The sequence below is a fragment of the Mobula hypostoma genome, chromosome 15 (assembly GCF_963921235.1).
Source record: "Mobula hypostoma chromosome 15, sMobHyp1.1, whole genome shotgun sequence".
Classification (NCBI taxonomy): domain Eukaryota; kingdom Metazoa; phylum Chordata; class Chondrichthyes; order Myliobatiformes; family Myliobatidae; genus Mobula; species Mobula hypostoma.
Genome location: NC_086111.1, coordinates 22263956 through 22282437, shown reverse-complemented (window position 1 = coordinate 22282437; position 18482 = coordinate 22263956). Strand labels below are relative to the sequence as shown.

General features: G+C 41.7%; 1 protein-coding gene across 1 annotated transcript in view; it reads right to left on the bottom strand.

The window, feature by feature from the left end:
• Nucleotides 1-231: 231 nt before the first annotated feature.
• LOC134357064 (caveolin-2-like) overlaps nucleotides 232-18482 on the bottom strand; it is a 30062-nt gene continuing 11811 nt past the window's right edge. Inside the window, exons 2-3 of the mRNA XM_063068380.1 lie at nucleotides 9724-9911; nucleotides 232-697 (exon numbers count right to left, since the gene is read on the bottom strand). Coding sequence (XP_062924450.1) covers nucleotides 547-697; nucleotides 9724-9911 — 339 coding nt within the window. The 3' untranslated portion in view covers nucleotides 232-546. The remainder of the gene's footprint in view (nucleotides 698-9723; nucleotides 9912-18482) is intronic.

Genomic DNA, 18482 nt, shown 5'->3' with positions numbered 1-18482 from the left:
AATGGATTATAAAAAGTGCTGGCAGACGTTTCCATAAGCAGCAAGGCACCTGGCAGCTGGTGTAATGTTACCATATTTAAAGCAACCAATGTGTATGAGTGTACTCTGTAAAAAGCCTTCATGTCTTCAAATTTTCCAGCTAGTTTCTTAAACTAAAACAACAATGCAGTTAAGGACATGAGTTGAGAACTGCTATGATGTTACCCCCAAAATGAAAATCACAAATAAAAGCATACTTTCGGTTTATTTCAGAATGTACAGTCTTACATAATTGCATACATTGCAATTTTGACTTCATTTTTTTCAAGTTTGCCTGAAGTTGCACGTTTGCACAATTTATTTAATACAAAAGAAAATTCAAAAGCTACAATTGAAATGGAGCATTTTGAAGATGCCCAGGCACAGGGTATTCAGCGAGAGGAGCAAATGCATTAGAATCTACAGCTTTGTACCAGCTCTGTACAGTGACGCACCCCAGTCAGAATAATGATGTAAAATCCAGTCTGTCAGGTCCATTGGATCGACCACTTGCAGTTGTCAGGAGTTTTAATCTCTTGCAATGTGCAGGTTGATGCCACTGAAACATTTCCCCATACTTTCACAGCAAGGAGAAATGACTACATCCACAATCGTTCCCCAGATGACCTGGATGCAAGGCATGTTCATCAAGCAGTTCTTGATACAGGGCATGACGCACCTATATAAAGGTAATAACACAGAAACAAGCATTAGTATATCATGGTTTCACATAGTTTATATTACAATAAGAACAAGTTCCAATTATATCACATGTTGGATATTCTAAGAGGCTTCTTAGGAATTTTATCATAGAGTCATGGAGTTGTACAGCTCTGGATCCATTGTGCAATTTATTATCATACAGGATCTGACATCGAGCTGCATTAATTGTATTTAAAGTACCAAGAACCTGATAGAAGAGGTAATTTTTCAGCAGAGGCTTTGGTTAGATAAGGGGAAGGGGTGGAGAGAATTCTAAAGTTTAGGACTTAGCAGCGGGACCTAAACAAATTGGAAGAATGGGCAAAAAAGTGGCAGATGGTCTGCAGTGTTGGGAAATGTATGATAATGCATTTTGGTAAAAGGAACAATAGTACGGGCAATCATCTAAATGGGGAGAAGATTCAAAAATCAGAGGTGCGAAGAGACTTAGGAGCCCTGGTGCAAGACTCCCAGAAGGTTAATTTACAAGTTGTGTCTGTGGTGGAGAAGGCAAATGCAATTATGGCGTTTATTTCAAGGGGAAAAGAATAAAACGCAAGCAGATAATGCTGAGGCTTTATAAGACACTAGGCAGGCTGTGCTTGGAGTATTGTCAATAGTTTTGGAACCCTTATCTCAAAAAGGATGTGTTGTCATTGGAGAGAGTCCAGAGGAGGTTCATGAAGATAATTCCGGGAATGAAGGGGTTAACATATTGGCAGCTTTGGGCCTGTACCCACTGGAATTTAGTAAAATACATGGGGATCTCTTTGAAAGCTACCAAATGTTGAAAAGTCAAGATGGGATGGATGTGGTGAGCATGCTTCCTATCGTGGGAGGTATCCAGAACTAGAGGGCACAGACTCAAAATTGAGGGTCGACCTTTTAGGACAGAGGTAAGGATGATTTTTTTCAGCCAGTGAGTGGTGAATCTGTGGAATGCTCTGCCACGGACTGTAGTGGAGGCCAAGTCTGTGCACATATTTAAGGCGGAAGTTGATCGTTTCCTGATCAGTCAGGGCATCAAAGGATATGACAAGAAGGTAGGTGTGTGGGGTTGAGTGGGATCCAGGATCAGCCACGATGGAATAGTAGAGCAGACTCAATGAGCTGATTGGCCTAATTTTGCTCCTGTGTCTTATGGTCTTATGGCCTTATGACTTGACCTGCATTAGATCAATTTATTTATGTTTGTCACATGTGAGGGAAAGAGAGATTTTGCTGGTAAATTCTAGCACTTACAATCGGAACCACGGCACCCACTCAATTAAATGGAAGTAACTATGGTAACTTGTGAATATGTTTGCCAAGAGGTCTTCCAGTCATTCCGACACATTCAGATTCCCAGGCACAGCACCGAGAAGCACTTGCCTCATTGACCTATTGGGAACTGTGAAGCTTTGAAAGAGAAAGTAGCCCTCCATAATTTTAAATTATTTGGGTTGATTTTAATTTTTATTTATTTACATTTGTGGGGAGTATTTTACTTTATTCGGAAACAGAATAAATTTTTGAATGTTGTTTAAATATTTCTGAGTGCTATATCCTTCTAGCAAGGTCTGAGATGTCCCCTATTCGGACACAGTAAGCTTAGGAGAAGGATATCTACAGGCAGCAATATCAGTAAGGGAACCTTTGCAAAACAACATCCTGACAATTGTAAACACAAGAGATTATACAGATGCTGGAAATCCAGAGTATCAGTCCGAAACATTGACACTTCATTCCTTTCCATAACTTCAGCCTGACTACTGAGTTCCTCCGGCATTTTGTGCATGTTACTCCAAACTAATGTTATATTTGATAATTAAATATAATTCGACAAGAATAGATTATCTGGAAAAATAAGTGCTGAAGATGTATTGTTATCTGAGTGCATGTTGTGAGTTTCTGAACTAACTCTAAGAGCACAGTAAAGAAAACATAAAAGTAAAGCAGCAGGTGTGGGCCATTCAGCCCCTTGTGCCTTCACTACCTCTCCAGAGCAACGTGGATGATCTTTTACCACTTTTCTGCATCATCCATTTATCACACAATTTCTTTAAGATCTAGAAATTTATCAGTATAGAAATTGAGTTCTCTTGGTTAGAGAATTCTAAACATTCAATGTCAAAGTCAAAGTAAATTTATAATTAATGTACATATATGTCACCATATACTACCTTCAGATTCATTTTCTTGCAGGCATTTACAGGAAAATAAAGAAATACAATGGAATTTCTGAAAAACTCTGCATAAATAAAGACTGACAAACAACCAATATACAAAAGACAAACTGTGTAAATACAAAAATAATACTGAGAACATATGTTGTAGAGTCCTTAAAAGTTAGTCTGTAGGTTGTGGAGTCAGTTCAGTATTGAGGTGAGTGAAGTCATCTACACCAGGTCAGGGACCTGATGGTTGAAGGATATTAATTGTTCCTGAACCTTTCTTCTGGGAGAAGAAGCTTCTCCTCATTTCTGAACTGAATGGCTGACCCTTTTTGAGGTTATGGCACAGGTTTTTCCACACCTCTTTCAGTCAGAACATTAGTCCCGCATCTAATCTCACAGAGGATGGAAAGTCTCTTAGAACTCTGTGTCCCAGAGAGTTTTGGAGGTAGATACATTTTTGAAAGATCAGGGGATTGAGATTATGGAGATCTAATACAGAGGAGGAATTCAGGCTTGGGGTAATCAGCCACTATCATATTGAATGGTGGGATAGGCTAGAGAGGCCAAGAGGTGATCCTAGTTTCTTGTGTTCTTGTTCTCCTCTGTAACTTCCCAAGCCCCTTAAAAGTGTTGTAGATGTGATCACCCAAGCTCCTTCTAAACTCAAGAGAGTACAACTCATCCCATTTGTTTTCACACCCTACAGCAAACTTGCCAACCCAGGAATCATTTCTGTCATTTCTGAGATAAAGACCAAGTTCCAGCCACTGTGTATCTGATCCGTAGATGCTCCTCCAGCCCAAGTACATGAGATCTTCTGACATCACTGGGAATACTTCATTTTTCTCCGCAACAGCTCTGTAAAGTGCCAGAGCTGAAAAGCTCTGATCATTCTAGAGTGACTCTCCCTTAAGGCAAAGGGCTGTCAACTAAAGGTAGCACAGTAGAAAACTCACCATTTCCTCCATTCACAGTATTAGCCATAGCTCAGTAGCAACACACTTGCCTCAGGACTGAAGACGTGATTTAAGGGACTCTGAGACAAGAATATTGTGACTGAGCTATACTTGGTGCCTCGGACAGAGCACGGAACTTGGAATGGCTCCAGAACTGCACCAGGGTCGGTTTTGTCCTTTGGATCAGATATTCAAGCAATTCCAACTGCCTTTCCAGGTGGAAATAAACAATCGTTTAGTACTATTTCACAAAGTAAACTTATCCCTGGTCCTGACCATTATATCCTTGATCCTATGTCACAAAACTCACGATCTGGTCGCAAATTACGGTGCATAATTATTTATTTAGAGATACAGCACAGAACAGGTCCTTCTGGCCCAACAAGCTGCCCCTCCTAGCAACCTACCTACTTAACCCTAGCCTGACACAGGACAACTTACAATGACCAATTAACACACCAACTGCTACATCTCTGGAACGTGGGAGGAACCCCATGCGTTCCTAGGGAGGACATACAAACGTCTTGCAGATGACGCCGGAATTGAACTCCAAACTCCGACGCCCCAAGTTGTAATAGCATCATGCTAAACCACTACACCACTGCCCCCGCTCCACCTTCGTACAAGCTATAGCGCTTCAATAGGGTGGCACTGTTGGCACATCACTTTACGGTGCCAGTGATCATAGGTCAGGGTTTAATTCCCACCACTGCCTGTAACGAGTTTGCACATTCTCCCTGCGACCATTTGGGTTTCCTCCGGGTGCTCCAGTTTCCTCCCACACTCCAACGATGTATGCTTAGGGTTACTGACTTGTGGTCATGCTATGTTGGTGCCGGAAGCATTGTGATTTTTGCGAGCTGCTCCCAGCACAATCCCCGAACTGTATTGGTTGTTGATGCCAAACTCCACATGTTTTGATGTGTATGTGACAACTAGAGCTGAACTAATCTGAAATCTTCAAACATTAGTGCAGTGTTTGCACATCAATTATGAGATAATTTGGAACAGAGTTGTAATTTTTAATTTCTTTCTGTTCTCCATTCTTATTATCAAAACCTAACAAATATTGAAAGACCTAGATAGAGTGGACGTGGAGAGGATGTTTCTTATAGTGGGGGAGTCTAGGACCAGAAGCCACAGATTCAGAAGACAAGGAGGAGTATTTAGAATAGAGATGAGGAAGAATTTAGAGTGATGGATCTGTGGACTGCATTGCCACAGATGGCTATAAAGGTCAAGTCATTGGGTATATTGAAAGCGGAGTTGATAGTTTCTTGATTAGTAAGGGCATCAAAGGTTATGGGGCAAAGACAGGAGAATGGGGTTTGAGAGGGGTAATAAATCAGCCACTGTGGAATGGTGGAGCAGACTCGATAGGCCGAATGCCCTAATTTTTCTCTTATGGCTTATGGCTCATGATGGAGCTCACAGCTTTAATTGACGTTGTTAGAGAAGCCCAGATAAGTAACTGAAATGTATTTTGTAGATTTTGCACACTATAACCCTGTACACTGGTAGTGGAGGCGATGGTTGTTTATGGAAGTAAGCAAACTTAGTCCTGGATGGAAAAGAGCTTATAGGTGTTGCAGGAGCTGCCCTCATCTACACAATCGGTGTATGTACCATCAAGCTCCTGTGACTTGTAGAAGGTGGATAGGCTTTGGAGTATTAAGAGGTGAATCATTAAACACACCATACACAGCTCTGACTTTCTCTCGTAGACATGTTAGTTATGTGGCTAGTAAATTCAGTTTCTGGTAACAACCCCACTCCCCATCCCTAGGATATCGATAATGGGGTTTTGATGATGGTATGCTTGTGAATGTCAAGGGTAGGTGGTTAGACTATCCCATGATGGAGTCAGTTATCACCTAATATATATGTTTATAGAACCATAGAAAAATATAACAGCTCCTTCAAACCACCTATCATCCATGTGTCTATCTAACAGTTTCTTAAATACTCCCAATGTATCTGCTTCTACCACCACCCCGGCAGGTTGTACCACGTACCCACCACTCTCTTTGTAGAAAACATACCTCTGACATGCTCCCTTAATCCTCTAATCACCTTAAAATTATGCCCCCTGGTTTTAGCCATTTCTGCTCTGGGAAAAAGTCTTTGGCTATCCATTCAGTCTATGCCTCTTATCATATTATACCCCTCTATCAAGTCATCTCTCATACTCCTTCATTCCAAAGAGAAAAGCCGCAGCTCAGACAGCCTATAAAACGTGCTCTCTAATCCAGGCAGCATCCTGGTAAATCTTCTCTGCACCTTCTCTATAGCTTCCACATCCTTCCTATAATGAGGAAACCTGAAGTGAACACAATATTCCAAGTGTGGTCTAAGCAGGATTTTAAGGAGCTGCAACATCATCTCATCGCTCTGGCACTCTGACTAATGAAAGCCAACACACCATATGCCTTCTTAACAACCCTATCAACTTGAGCAGCAACTTTGAAGGATCAGTGGATGTGGACCCAAGATCCTTCCGTTCCTCCACACTGCTAAGAATCCTGCTATTAACCCTGTATTCTGCCTTCGAATTTTGCCTTCAGGCTCCACTTCACACTTTCCCGGATTGAACTCCATCTACCGCTCCTCAGCCCAACTCAGTATCTCGTTGTTACCTACAGCAACCTTCTACACTATCCACAGTGTCATCAGCTTTCGTTTCATTAGCAAACTCACTAACCCACCCTTCCACTTCCTCATCCACATCATTTATAAAAAATCACAAACAGCAGGAGCCCCAGAAAAGATCCCCACAGAACGTTAGTGGTCAACAATCAGACAGACAGAATATGCTCTATCTACTACCACCCTCTGCCTTCTGTGGGCAAGCCAACTCTGAATTCAGACAGCCAAGTTTCCCCGGATCTGATGCCTCCTGTGTTTCTGAATGCATCTACCACAGGAAACCTTGTCAAATGCCTTACCAAAATACATGTACACCACATTCACTGTTTTACCTTCATCAATTTGTCTTGTCGAATTCCTCAAATTCTATCAGGCTCCTCAAGCATGACCTGCCCCTCAGAAAGCTGTGTAGACTCTCCCTAATCTGACTATGCTCTTCCAAATGTTCTAAGAATCTTCTCCAATAATTCTCCACCTGCTGAAGTAAGACCCACTGGTCTATAATTTCCAGAGTTATCCATACTTCGTTTCCTCAACAAAGGAATAACTTTGTCCACCCTCCAATCATCTGGTACCACTCCTGTGGCCAGTGAGGATGCAAAGATCATCAGTAAAGGTGTAGCAATCTCTTCTCTTGCTTCCCATTGTAACCCAAGTTACATCCCAAAAGGCCCTGGGGACTTATCTATCTTAACATTTTTCAAAAGTTCCAGTACAGCCTCTTTCTTAATGTTGCCATCTTCTAGCATATCAGTCTACTTTATGCTGTACTCACAAAGGTCAATGTCCCCCTCACAGATGAATACTGAAGCTAAGTATTGCTCCTACATCCTCTGACTCCAGCCACATGTTTCCCCTTTTATCCCTGATCAGTCCTACCCTCGATCTGGTCATCCTTCTGTTTTTCACATGCATGTACAAACGAACAATGCCTTGGGTTTTCCTTAATCTTATTTGCCAACACCTTCTAGCTCCCCTAAATCCATTCTTCAGCTCCTCTCTGGCTACCTTGCAACTCTCTTCAATTAGTGATGTTCCCTCTAATTTGTTTTACAGCTGTGTAGACCAACCTTTGCCCTGAGGAGGAAATTTTTACATGGCCTGAAACTGCACACACTTTAAATGCATTTTTATTTGTGATACATATACAACAACACTGGCGTTCAGCAGGCTGGCAGTTTATTAACGATGAGCTGTCGACTTCCATTCTGTGTTTATTGTAACTTGAAACACTGACAATGTAAATATGTTGAAGCTCTAAAATCTTTCAAAGTAAAGTGTATGGTACATTAATTATTTAGAAGATCGTGCTAACTAACATAATGAATTACAGGATAGTTCAAAGATATTAACATAATTTCAAAATTATATTAGTATAATTTCAAAATTATATTCAATTATTTAAAAATCCAATTTAAAAGCATTTCAGGATACATTTCTCTGCCATTAAATGGAACCTTTGAACCTTTGCATGGCAACAAAGGTTATGTACACGGAAGTACTGCAGTTACTGTGCGACTGTGCACCCACGCAGCTTCGAGGGAACAGTGCTCCAGAGCCCTGTCTGATCATTTCTTCCTAAGTCTTAAGTAAGCTTCCTTCTTCTTCTTGATTAGATGTTCCACTTCTCTTTCCAATCATGGTTCCTTCATCCTACCATCCTTTCCCTGCCTCAATGAGACAAACCTATCCAGAACCCCATGTTAGAGGTCCCTAAACAACCTTCATATTTCCTTTAGTATATCCATTCCAAACTTATGTTCCCATATTCCTGTCTGATTGATCATAATTCCCCCTTCCCCAATTAAATACTTTCCTACCGTCTGCTCCTATCTTTGTTGAAGATTATGGTAAATGGCTGGGAGTTGTGGTCACTTATTCTGAAAAGCACACATACTAAAAGATCTGACACCTGATCTTGCTTCATTGCCTAGCACCAGATCCAGTATGGGCTCTCCTCTGGTTGGCCTGTCTACATACCTACTGTACCCTCCTGTTTTTTTAGGCATCCGTTAGTCTCATGAGACCATGGACTTGCGCCTGGGCAAGGTTGTATGGAAGACCAGCAGTTGCCCATGCTGCAAGTCTCCCATCTCCACGCCACCGATGTTGTCCAAGGGAAGGGCATTAGGACCCATACAGCTTGGCACCGGTGCCGTCGCAGAGCAATGTGTGGTTAAGTGCCTTGTTCAAGGACGCACACTTTGCCTCAAGGCTCGAACTAGCGACCTTCAAATCACTAGACGAAAGCCTTATCCACTTGGCCATGTGCCAACACACCCTCCTGCTACGCTCCTATTATAAATGCACAGGAATAACTAGAAGGCCCCCTAAAATTCATTCCAGGCATGGTTCCCAAATCACACTGATATTTAATAAGTTTTTTCTCTGAAATGTATGTATGGATGTCTGATGCTACTCCTCTGAAGAGCCAAAGATGCTAGGGTATTGGTATTGGTTTATTACTGTCACATGTATTGAACTACAGTGAAAAGATTTTGTTTGCATGCTACCTAGGCAGTTCATTCCATACATAAGAACATCAAGGTAGTAAGAAGAAAACAGAATATAGTATATGGTGTTGCAGTCACAGAGATCTACAATGAGGTAGATTAGGAAATCGGGAGTTCGAGAATTCATCTTTTAGCATGAGTGAGGTCTAGTCAAGAGTCTGATAACAGCAGATAGAAGTTGACTTGGAACTTGGTGGCACATGTTCTTAAACTCTTGCATCTTCTGCCCAATGGAAGAAGGTAGAACAGAGAACATTTAGAGTGGGAAAGGTTTTTGATTATGTTGCCTGCTTTCCTGAGGCAGCAGGAAGAGTAGACAGATCCAACAGAAGGGAGGTTGGTCAGGGCTACATTCACGGCCGTACCAAGCTGTGATGCATCTGGGTAGGGTGCTTTCCACAGTGCATCTGTAAAGTTTGATGACAGTCATCAGTGATATACTGACTTTCTTTAGCTTTGTGAGAAGTAGAGGTTTTGGTGTGCTTTTTATTAGATGCAAATTGTTACTGTTTGACACAACGGCAAGACTCACGCAATGAGAAATCATGTAATGGAAGGTCTCCACTACCTGTGGAGCAGTTTAACAACTTCAGGACAGGAGGGAAGGAAGCGGGAAAATACTGGTTAAAAAAAATCATTAAGAATCAGATCTGTGATGAATATCAACAAAGTTGAGCAACAGAAATCACTGAAATAAGACAAAGAGTTCTACAGTATTTAAATTGAACTTACCAGATGTGCAAACAACTTAAAATAGCAAAGATAATTCCAGAGATCAAAGACACGGGCACAGCAAAGATAACAGAAATGATTCTGTAGCACCATAATTTGGACACTTCGAATAAGGCGTCGCTCCAAATCCAGATTTTGTCAAAACTGTGCACCGAATCAGGTTCTGCAATCACATCTTCGAAGTTCACCTTTAAGGAAGCAAACATAGCAAGAGTGACCAAGGATACTGATGGAGACAGAGCATAGATTAAGGATCAACTTGATTCGCCACATACATTTTCAGATTAACTGCCCCCATCTGGCAGAGCAATAGATCAGGGAGCAACTTCATTCACCAAATACACTTACATGTATTGGGAATGTGCTGTGGTGCCTTAGTCAGGCAACAAAAAACATCAACATTCAACAATTATAAAGAAGAAAGAATTACATAAAAATAAAATTAGAGCTTAAGGTACAAATATGGAATAGAATGTGAATAAGTACACACATACTAGCATTTAATTACAATGTAATTTACAGCATTATAAAAAGTGGTTTAAAGTGTTTTTACAGTGCAGAGCAGTTACAAGGGTAGTACATAGAGGGGACGGGGCTCTCTAGAATGGTTGATCAGATTAACTTGCACCAGATAGTCCATACATATATATATGGATTTTAGTAAGCCATTTGATGAAGTCCCACATGGTAGGCTTTTCCAGGAGTTTAAGGCACATGGGATCTAAGGGGGCCAGCTAACTGGATCTATAATTGACTTGGTGATAAGAGGAAGAGCTTAGTGGTGGAAGAAAGCTTTCCTGAGTTGCTCTGAGTTCTAATCAGAATTGATGTTGGGAGTTTCATTGTTTATGATACAAATTAATCACTTGGAAATGAACGTAGGAGGTATGATGAGTAAGTTTGTGGATGACATGAAAATTTGTAGTGTGGTGGACAGGGGGGAAGTTTTGTGCAAGACTGAAACAGGATATAGATCAGATGGAAAGATGAGTGGAACATTGGCAGGTGGAGTTTAATCCAAAAAATATGAAGCAATGCATTTTGGGAACTTGAATCGGGATAGGACGTAAATAGTGAATGGCAGGATACTGAGGAATGTTGATGAACAGAGAGATCTTGAGGTTCAAGTTGATAGTTCTCTGAAAGCGGCAACACAAGTCATTATGGTGGTCAAAAAGACATATGGCCCCAGAGTAACGCTGTTTGGTTTGGCCATATTCATGGGTATTCATGTGTGGTTGAATGACAATTAAACTTGAACTTTACTTTGCCTTCATAGAATGGGGCATAAAGTATAAAAGTTGGAACGTTATGTTGCAACTTTACAGATAGTAGTTAGAATGCACATGGACGATTGTGTGTAGTTCTAGATACCACATGATAGGATTTTCATAGGGTTCTGGTCTCCTGACATTTAACATTTGGGTCCTTGCTCCCTTTTAAGCATTAATCCTTAACATAATCTGGTGTCTCCACCATAAAACAGTTCCTCTGACCACTGTATTGACCAGTCATTTCCCCACCCTCCCTGCGACTAACCACAGGCTAACTCCTGGGATGACAAGGCAATTTCTCAGAATGATTGGGATAATTCCTGGGATGAAAGAATGCCTTAATCCAAACAGCTCAAGAAATTGGATCTACTGTATATTTTTTGGCGCTAAGAAAAACGAGGAGTGATCTTATTGAATCGTATAACATTCTGAGGTAAGTGTTAAGATGTTTCCACTAGTGGGAGAAAAATCACACGAGGAGACGCAGCTACAAGACACTCATTTAAAAGTGAGGTGCAAGAGAATGTCTTTCGGAGGGCGGGGGATCTCTGGAATTCTCTACCTAAAAGGCTGCCAAAAGGAGATCATTGGGAGTATTAAAAAGGCAAATTTTTGAAAGACTGGGGAATTGAGGGCAATCGGGAACTGACACAGAGGAGGAAGTGAGAATTTGGGTAGCTCAGCCAAGATCATTTTGACTAGCAGGGAAATTCTTGCGGCTTGAGAGGTCCACTCCTGCTCTGATTTTCTTGTCTTCCTATTCCTTCAGCCACTTGAATCATGAAGACAGACTGGTGTATTGCGAGAAGAGGCCATGGTACCATGAAGTATTCTAAGAACTGCAGTTTTGATTCTTGAACCCGCCCGGTTTCTGTTAACACTGCGGAATGTATCATGTGTGATGCATAAATTACCATTCACTGGTGCGGAGGCTGATTAGCGTGATCAGATATCATTGCTACCCCTGCTATTTTAGTGGAGGCATTATCCTATTTAAAATGTGGCTTTCAACCTGTATCAGAACAACATGGAGAAATGTGATGAGTGTTTGCTCTGTAAAATTGTGCTCTTGATTCTTGCTCATCTTCAGCTTTCTTCCTTTTTCTGACTGCAAACTTTGCATATTCAACACACAAATGCTGGGCTAAATGCTGCTCTCATCTCACTAGAAGCTCTTGACATGACCAGCGCTGCTGGTTCCTGTCACAGCTGTGACTGTATTTTTATCTCCCAGAAAGAAATAATCGCTGTTAAGCAGCAGCAGAGGAGAGGAAGAGGGTGGGGGGGGGGCCACTAAATGGAACCTCCTGGTGGTCTTCCAGATGGCCAAAATGAAAGGTTTTAATGCAACCATACATATTAGGAACTTCAATCCACTAAAACATCCGACAAGCACACCACAGGGTATTTACGATTTTAAAAATGTTGGCAGTTAACTATTAATAGAGAGAGAGAGAGTGATAGGGAATGTAGGGAGAAAGCAAGAGAGGGCAGAGGGAGAGTGGCGAGACAGTGAGAGAGGAGGAAAGATGGCAAAAGAGAGGGAGGAAAGTGAGGAGAGAGAGAAAAAGAAAGGGGAGCAAGACAGACAGAGAAGGAAAGGAGAAAGGGGAGGAGAGAGAGAGAGAAGGAGGGAGAAGAGAGGGGGAGACTCAGGCAAAGAGAGGAGGATGGAGAGATGAAAGATAGAACGAGAGAGAGAGGAGCAGGAAGGAGAGAGGCAAACAAAAAAGAGAGGTGAGATGTAGTGAGGACAAGTAAGAGAATGTGAGAGAGAGAATAAGAGAGAATAGGAAAGAGAGATAGAGAATGAGAGAGAGGGAGAGAGAGAGGGAGAGAGAGAGAGCCAGAGAGAGAGAGAGTATGAGTTTCAGAAGAAGCTAAAGTCAGATATATCAGAATAATAGTGGAGTAAAGGAAATTACAGAGGCACGAGAGAGGAGCTGGCCAAAGTTGATTGGAAGGAGCACTATCAGGGATGACAGCAGAACATCATTGGTTGGAGCTTCAGGGAGCAATTCTGAAGGTGCTCGAAAGATTCATCCCAAAGATGACGAAGTATTCTAAAGGCAAGATGACACAATTGTGACTGACGAGGAAAGTCAAAGAGAGCATAAAAGCAATAGTGAGGGCATATAATACAGCAAAAATAGTGGGAAGTTAGAGGATTGCAAGCTTTTAAGAACCAACAGATGACACCTAAAAGCCATAAGGAGCGAAAGGATGAAATATGAGGATAAACTATCCAATAATATAAAAGAGGATTCCTCTAAAGAGTAAAAGAGAAGCGAGTGTGGATACTTGACTGCTAGAAAAGACAGTGGGGAATACAGAAATGACAGACAAACCTAGTAAGTATTTTGCTGTAGAAGACACCAGCAGTATCAGTATAAGTGGGATGTGTCATGGTCTCTTGAGTTTAGAAGGAGCCTGGGTGATCGCGTCTACCACACTCTTAAGGAACTTGACAAGTTACAGAGGAGAGTTTCAGGCTCAAAGGTTCAAAGGTTCATTTATTATCAAAGTATACAACTCTGAAATGTTTCTTCTCCAGATAGCCACGAAACCAAGAAAAAAAAGAAAAGAATGGCAGCATGATAATCAACCCCCAAATACTCTCTCCCTGAACAAAAAATCAAACAAAAACAAAACAGGCACATCAATCTCCAAATCCCCCTCCCTCGCACACAAAAATGAGAAAATCAGGCGAAAAACACAGAATTAAAAAAAAACCACAAGTCTGAAGAAAAAGTTCACAGACCAAGTCCACATCCAAAATGCAGAAAACCTGGGCAACATTCTCCATCTCTATAGCAGAGCGATCTCACCAAGGGTAAAAAGGCAGTCTCCCCTCTCCATAGCAGAGCAATCTCACCATCAGTGAAAAGGTAGTCTCCCTTCTCTGTAGCAGAGCGATCTCACCAGAGATAAAAAGGCAGTCTACCCTCTCCGGCAGCAGAGTGATCCCCCAGTGGTAAAAAGGCAGACAGCTAGTATTTTAATCTCCCTCATCACTTTAATCGGCAAACAAAAGAAGCTTTAATTGGTGAAATGGAGTCAAACTTCAACTCACAGCCTTCTCACTTTAAGGTTCTCACATGCTGCCTCTGTCTCCCAGAATTCCCTCAGAAACTGCAGAGTGCTGAAACACCTAAACGATCTCCAAACTGCAAATCACAGTTCCACAATCACAATCAAGACAAAAATCAAACATAAAAGGCATAAAAGAAGTGAAATATATAGTTTCATGATCTATCCAGAAGATGTAGACCAAAGCAGTGTTGTACGCAGGCGTCATCTTGACTATTACTAAGGAGAAGGTTCTTGGGATGTTGAAAGGTGTACAGGTGAATAAGAATTCCGGAGCAGATAGACTACATCCCAGGGTTCTGAAAGACGTAGCTGAAGAGACTGTGGAGGCATTAGTAATGATTTTTCAAGGATCACTAGATTCTGGAATAGTTCCAGAGGACTGGAAAATTGCAAATGTCACTCCACTCTTTAAGAAGGGAATGAGGGAGAAGAAAGGAAATTATAGGCCAGTTAGACTGACTTCAGTGGTTGGGAAGATGTTGCAGTCCATTACTAAGGATAATGCTTTGGGGTACTTGGAGGCACATGACAATATAGCCCAAAGTCTGCACTGTTTCCTTAAAAGGAAATTTCACCTGACAATTCTGTTGGAATTCTTTGAAGAAATAACAGGCAGGTAGACAAGTGAGACTCAGTAGATGTTGTATACTTGAATTTTCAGAGGGCTGTTGACAAGGTGTCACCTAACAAGAAAAGATCACATCGTATCACAGGGAAGATGCTGGCATGGATAGAAGATTGGCTGACTGGCAGGAGGCAAAGTGTGGAAATAAAGTGGACCTATTCTGGTTGGCTTCTAGTGCCTAGTGGTGTTCTACAGACATCGGTATTGGGACCACTTCTTTTTGCTTTATATGTTAATGATTTGGATGACAGAATTGATGGTCTTGTGGCCAAGTTTGCGGATGATATGATCAGTGGAAGGGCAGGTAATATTGAGGAAGCAGAGCCTCGCAGAAGAACTTGGCCAGATTAGGAGAATAGCAAAGAAGAGGCAGATGGAATCTAGTGTAGGGAAGTGTAGGGTCATGCACTTTGTTAGAAGGAATAAAAACATAAACTATTTTCTAAATGGGGAGAAATCTCAAAAATCCAATGTTCAAAGGGACTTGAGAATTCTTGTGCAAGATTCCCTAAAGGTTAACTTGCAGGAAAGGAAAGCAAATGCAATGTTAACATTCGTTTTGAGAGGATTAGACTATAAGAACAAAGATGTAATGCTGAGGCTTTATAAGGCATTGGCCGGACAGCAATTGGAGTATTGTAAGCAGTTTTAAGACTCTTATCTAAGAAAAGATGCACTGGCATTGGAGAGAGTCCAGAGGAGGTTCATGAGAATGATCCCAGGAATGAAAGGGTTAATGTATGAGGAGTGTTTGATGGTTCTGGGCCTGTACTCACTAGAGTTTAGAAGAATGAGGGGGAATTTCATCGAAACCTATTGAATATTGAAGGGCCTAAATAGAGTAGATGTGGAGAGGGTACTTCCTCTAGTGGGTGAGTTTAGGACCGGAGAGCACAGCCTCAGAATAGAGGGATGTCCATTTCAAACAGAGATAGGAGGAATTTCTTTAGCCAGAGGGTGGTGAATTTGTGAAATTCATTGCCATGGATGGCTGTGAAGGTCAAGTCATTGAGTATATTAAATGCAGAGGTTAATTGTGTCTTGATTAATCAGGGTATCAAAAATTACAGGGAGAAGGCAGGATAATGGGGGTGAGAGGGATAATAAATCAGGCATGATGGAATGGCAGACCAAATGGCCTTGGTTTCCTCCTATGTCTTACGGTCTTATAGTATTATGACAATTTCCAACATTAAGGAACCCCAGTAATATTAAACTCAGTAGAAATTAGGGAAAATCTTTTCATTGAGTGTAACAATAGGAATCCCAAAAGAAGATGACTAAGGGAGCTGGAGAAGAAACACCTCGAAGCCCAGGGTATGTCGGCAAGAGGAAGCCCCCGACACAGATTCCTCCATGTAGGTGGAAATGTGACAGTTCACAACTGAGTGGAGTGTTTAGTTCCATTCACAACTTCAGATAATGAAGCAGTTAATAGCCTCAGGGAATAAGATCAGGACAAAACATTCAAGCATCCTCTGGTAAGTATCATGTAACATTTGTGTCAAAGTTATGTGAGATAAATAGTAAGTCTGACTATTTCTCTGTTATATTTGGTAGTATTATCTGTGTCAAATCTCCTGACATCTATATCCAAAAGCCTACCATTGCCTACCATAGTGCTCAGGAATAAGTTCTTCGTCCTCTTGAAACTGTGCAGAACCATCAAACACCCATTTGCACTAATCCTATTTTATTCTCCCCATACTGCGGTTATCGTCCTTTCCTCTACCACTGACACAGAAAATAGAACAGGCAGCGACACAGCCTTTCGATTCACAGTGGTCTTCCAACTCACAATGTTGTGCCCATCTTTTATCCTACTCTACAATCAACCCAACCCTCCCCTCCCACACAGCCGTACACATTAGGGACCGTTTATGGCAGCCAATTATTATTATGATTATGAGGACACGCAGTGCCCTTTTGAGTGGTGATAGATGTGAATGGTGATGGAAATGATAACTGCAGGCCGAACAATGCTCGAGTAGCTGTCTTGACTGGCGTCCTATGCCCCAGCCTAACTGTTCCCTCTCTCCACCAGCCTTGTGTCACAGCTCCAGTCTCCAACATCTGCAGCAACCTATCAAGTCTTCTTTTACAGCAAGTCTAACCTTTACGACCTCAGAGGATAAAGTAGCAGACTCATGGGAGCATTAGAACCCCTAAATTCCCCATTAATGCACACACCATTCCAATCACTAATCAATACCAGGTTAAAATGCTGCGACGACTTCTCTGAAAGCACTAAGGAAGCAGGACTAATCAATAGCTACAGATATTCAATGGGGTAACTCATCTCCACCCTTTATGGAGGAATCAGGGATAGGCATTAAAGGATGGCTTCACCAGTGTCTCTCATCACCTGTGAATCAAGGGGGAAAGAAACAAATATCTCAAATTCCTACTAAAAGTTTTCCACCACCCACAAAAGTGAACTTGCAGAAGAAGAGAGAACGTTCAGCACTTCATGTTAGTTCATGTCAAGATTCAAAGATGCAAGATTGTTTATTGCCATCTGTCAGTGCACGAGTGTAAATGAGAATGAGATGATTGTTACTCCACATCTCATGTGCAATAAAAATACACAATGAGCATAAAGAACACAATTTACACACAATAAATACAAGTATAAAAGCAATCCTACAGACCACAATGTACAAGTAATTGCTTGCATGTGACTCTATATAGATAAGGTTACGATACATAGACTGATTGTATGTACACAAAGTGACACTAGGTGCAAGAATATCTGTACACAAGGTGACTCTGATGGGAAATGTTAATATGGCAGTGACTTTTGGCAAGAGGAACTCTTCTGGGTTAGCAGCAGGTCACATGAGAGCACAGTAGGACAGTGACTTAGTGTAGGTAAAAGGTGTGGAATGTGATTGTGAAGTGGCAGTGCATGGGGGGATGAAGAGTGTTAAGGGGTTGTGGAGAGGAGTGACTGATGTGTACGTAATGGTGTGAGGGTGGAAGGGGGTGGGTTTATAGTGTGGGTGTCAATCAGCCTAATGGCTTGGGAGAAGTTTTTGTTTTTGAGTCCAGTGGTCTTGGCATGGGTGCTGTGTAGCCTCTTACACGATGAGAGTATCCCACGACAGCTAAAACTTTCAACACCATCCAGAACTAAGTCAGCCACTTGGTTGAATCCATTAACCACATACAGCCCTGAAGCAATGCAAACAAGATATGGTGGAGGTACTCAGCTGGTCAGGCACTGTGGTCGGCATGAACTGGTTGGGCCGAAGGGCCTGTATCCAAGCTGGATTGTGCTTTGACTCTATAACATGAACATTTTTTTCTCCTCTCTCCATGAGGCAACTTACAAAACCTACTGCTTCAAAATTTCTCACACCCAAATGCCACCATGCCAATGAATGGCCCCGTGGGCTCAGGGACTAGGCAGTCGTGTGTATATAGACATGCTTTTCTTTTCCGCAGTTACTGCTCCCATTGTTACTGCACTTCTCCCACATCCCAGTGTTCTGGTATTAGTCCAAACATGAGTAACAGATCAACAGATCTTGAATGGGAATTGACATAGAAGTAGGAGTTTTTGTCTTTTTTTTGATACGATGATTGATACCTGACATAAAGTCCAAATGGGTCACCCACAAGGAACGTCAGAAAATGGCTTGAAGCCCAGGCTTAAGTTTTGAAACAAGGGCCTGGGAGAGTCATGAGGGAACCTCACCTAACTTCACTCATGTGCCAACAGGAATCAGAGACAGGCTTCAACCTTCATCCCTAAAAGACAGAGA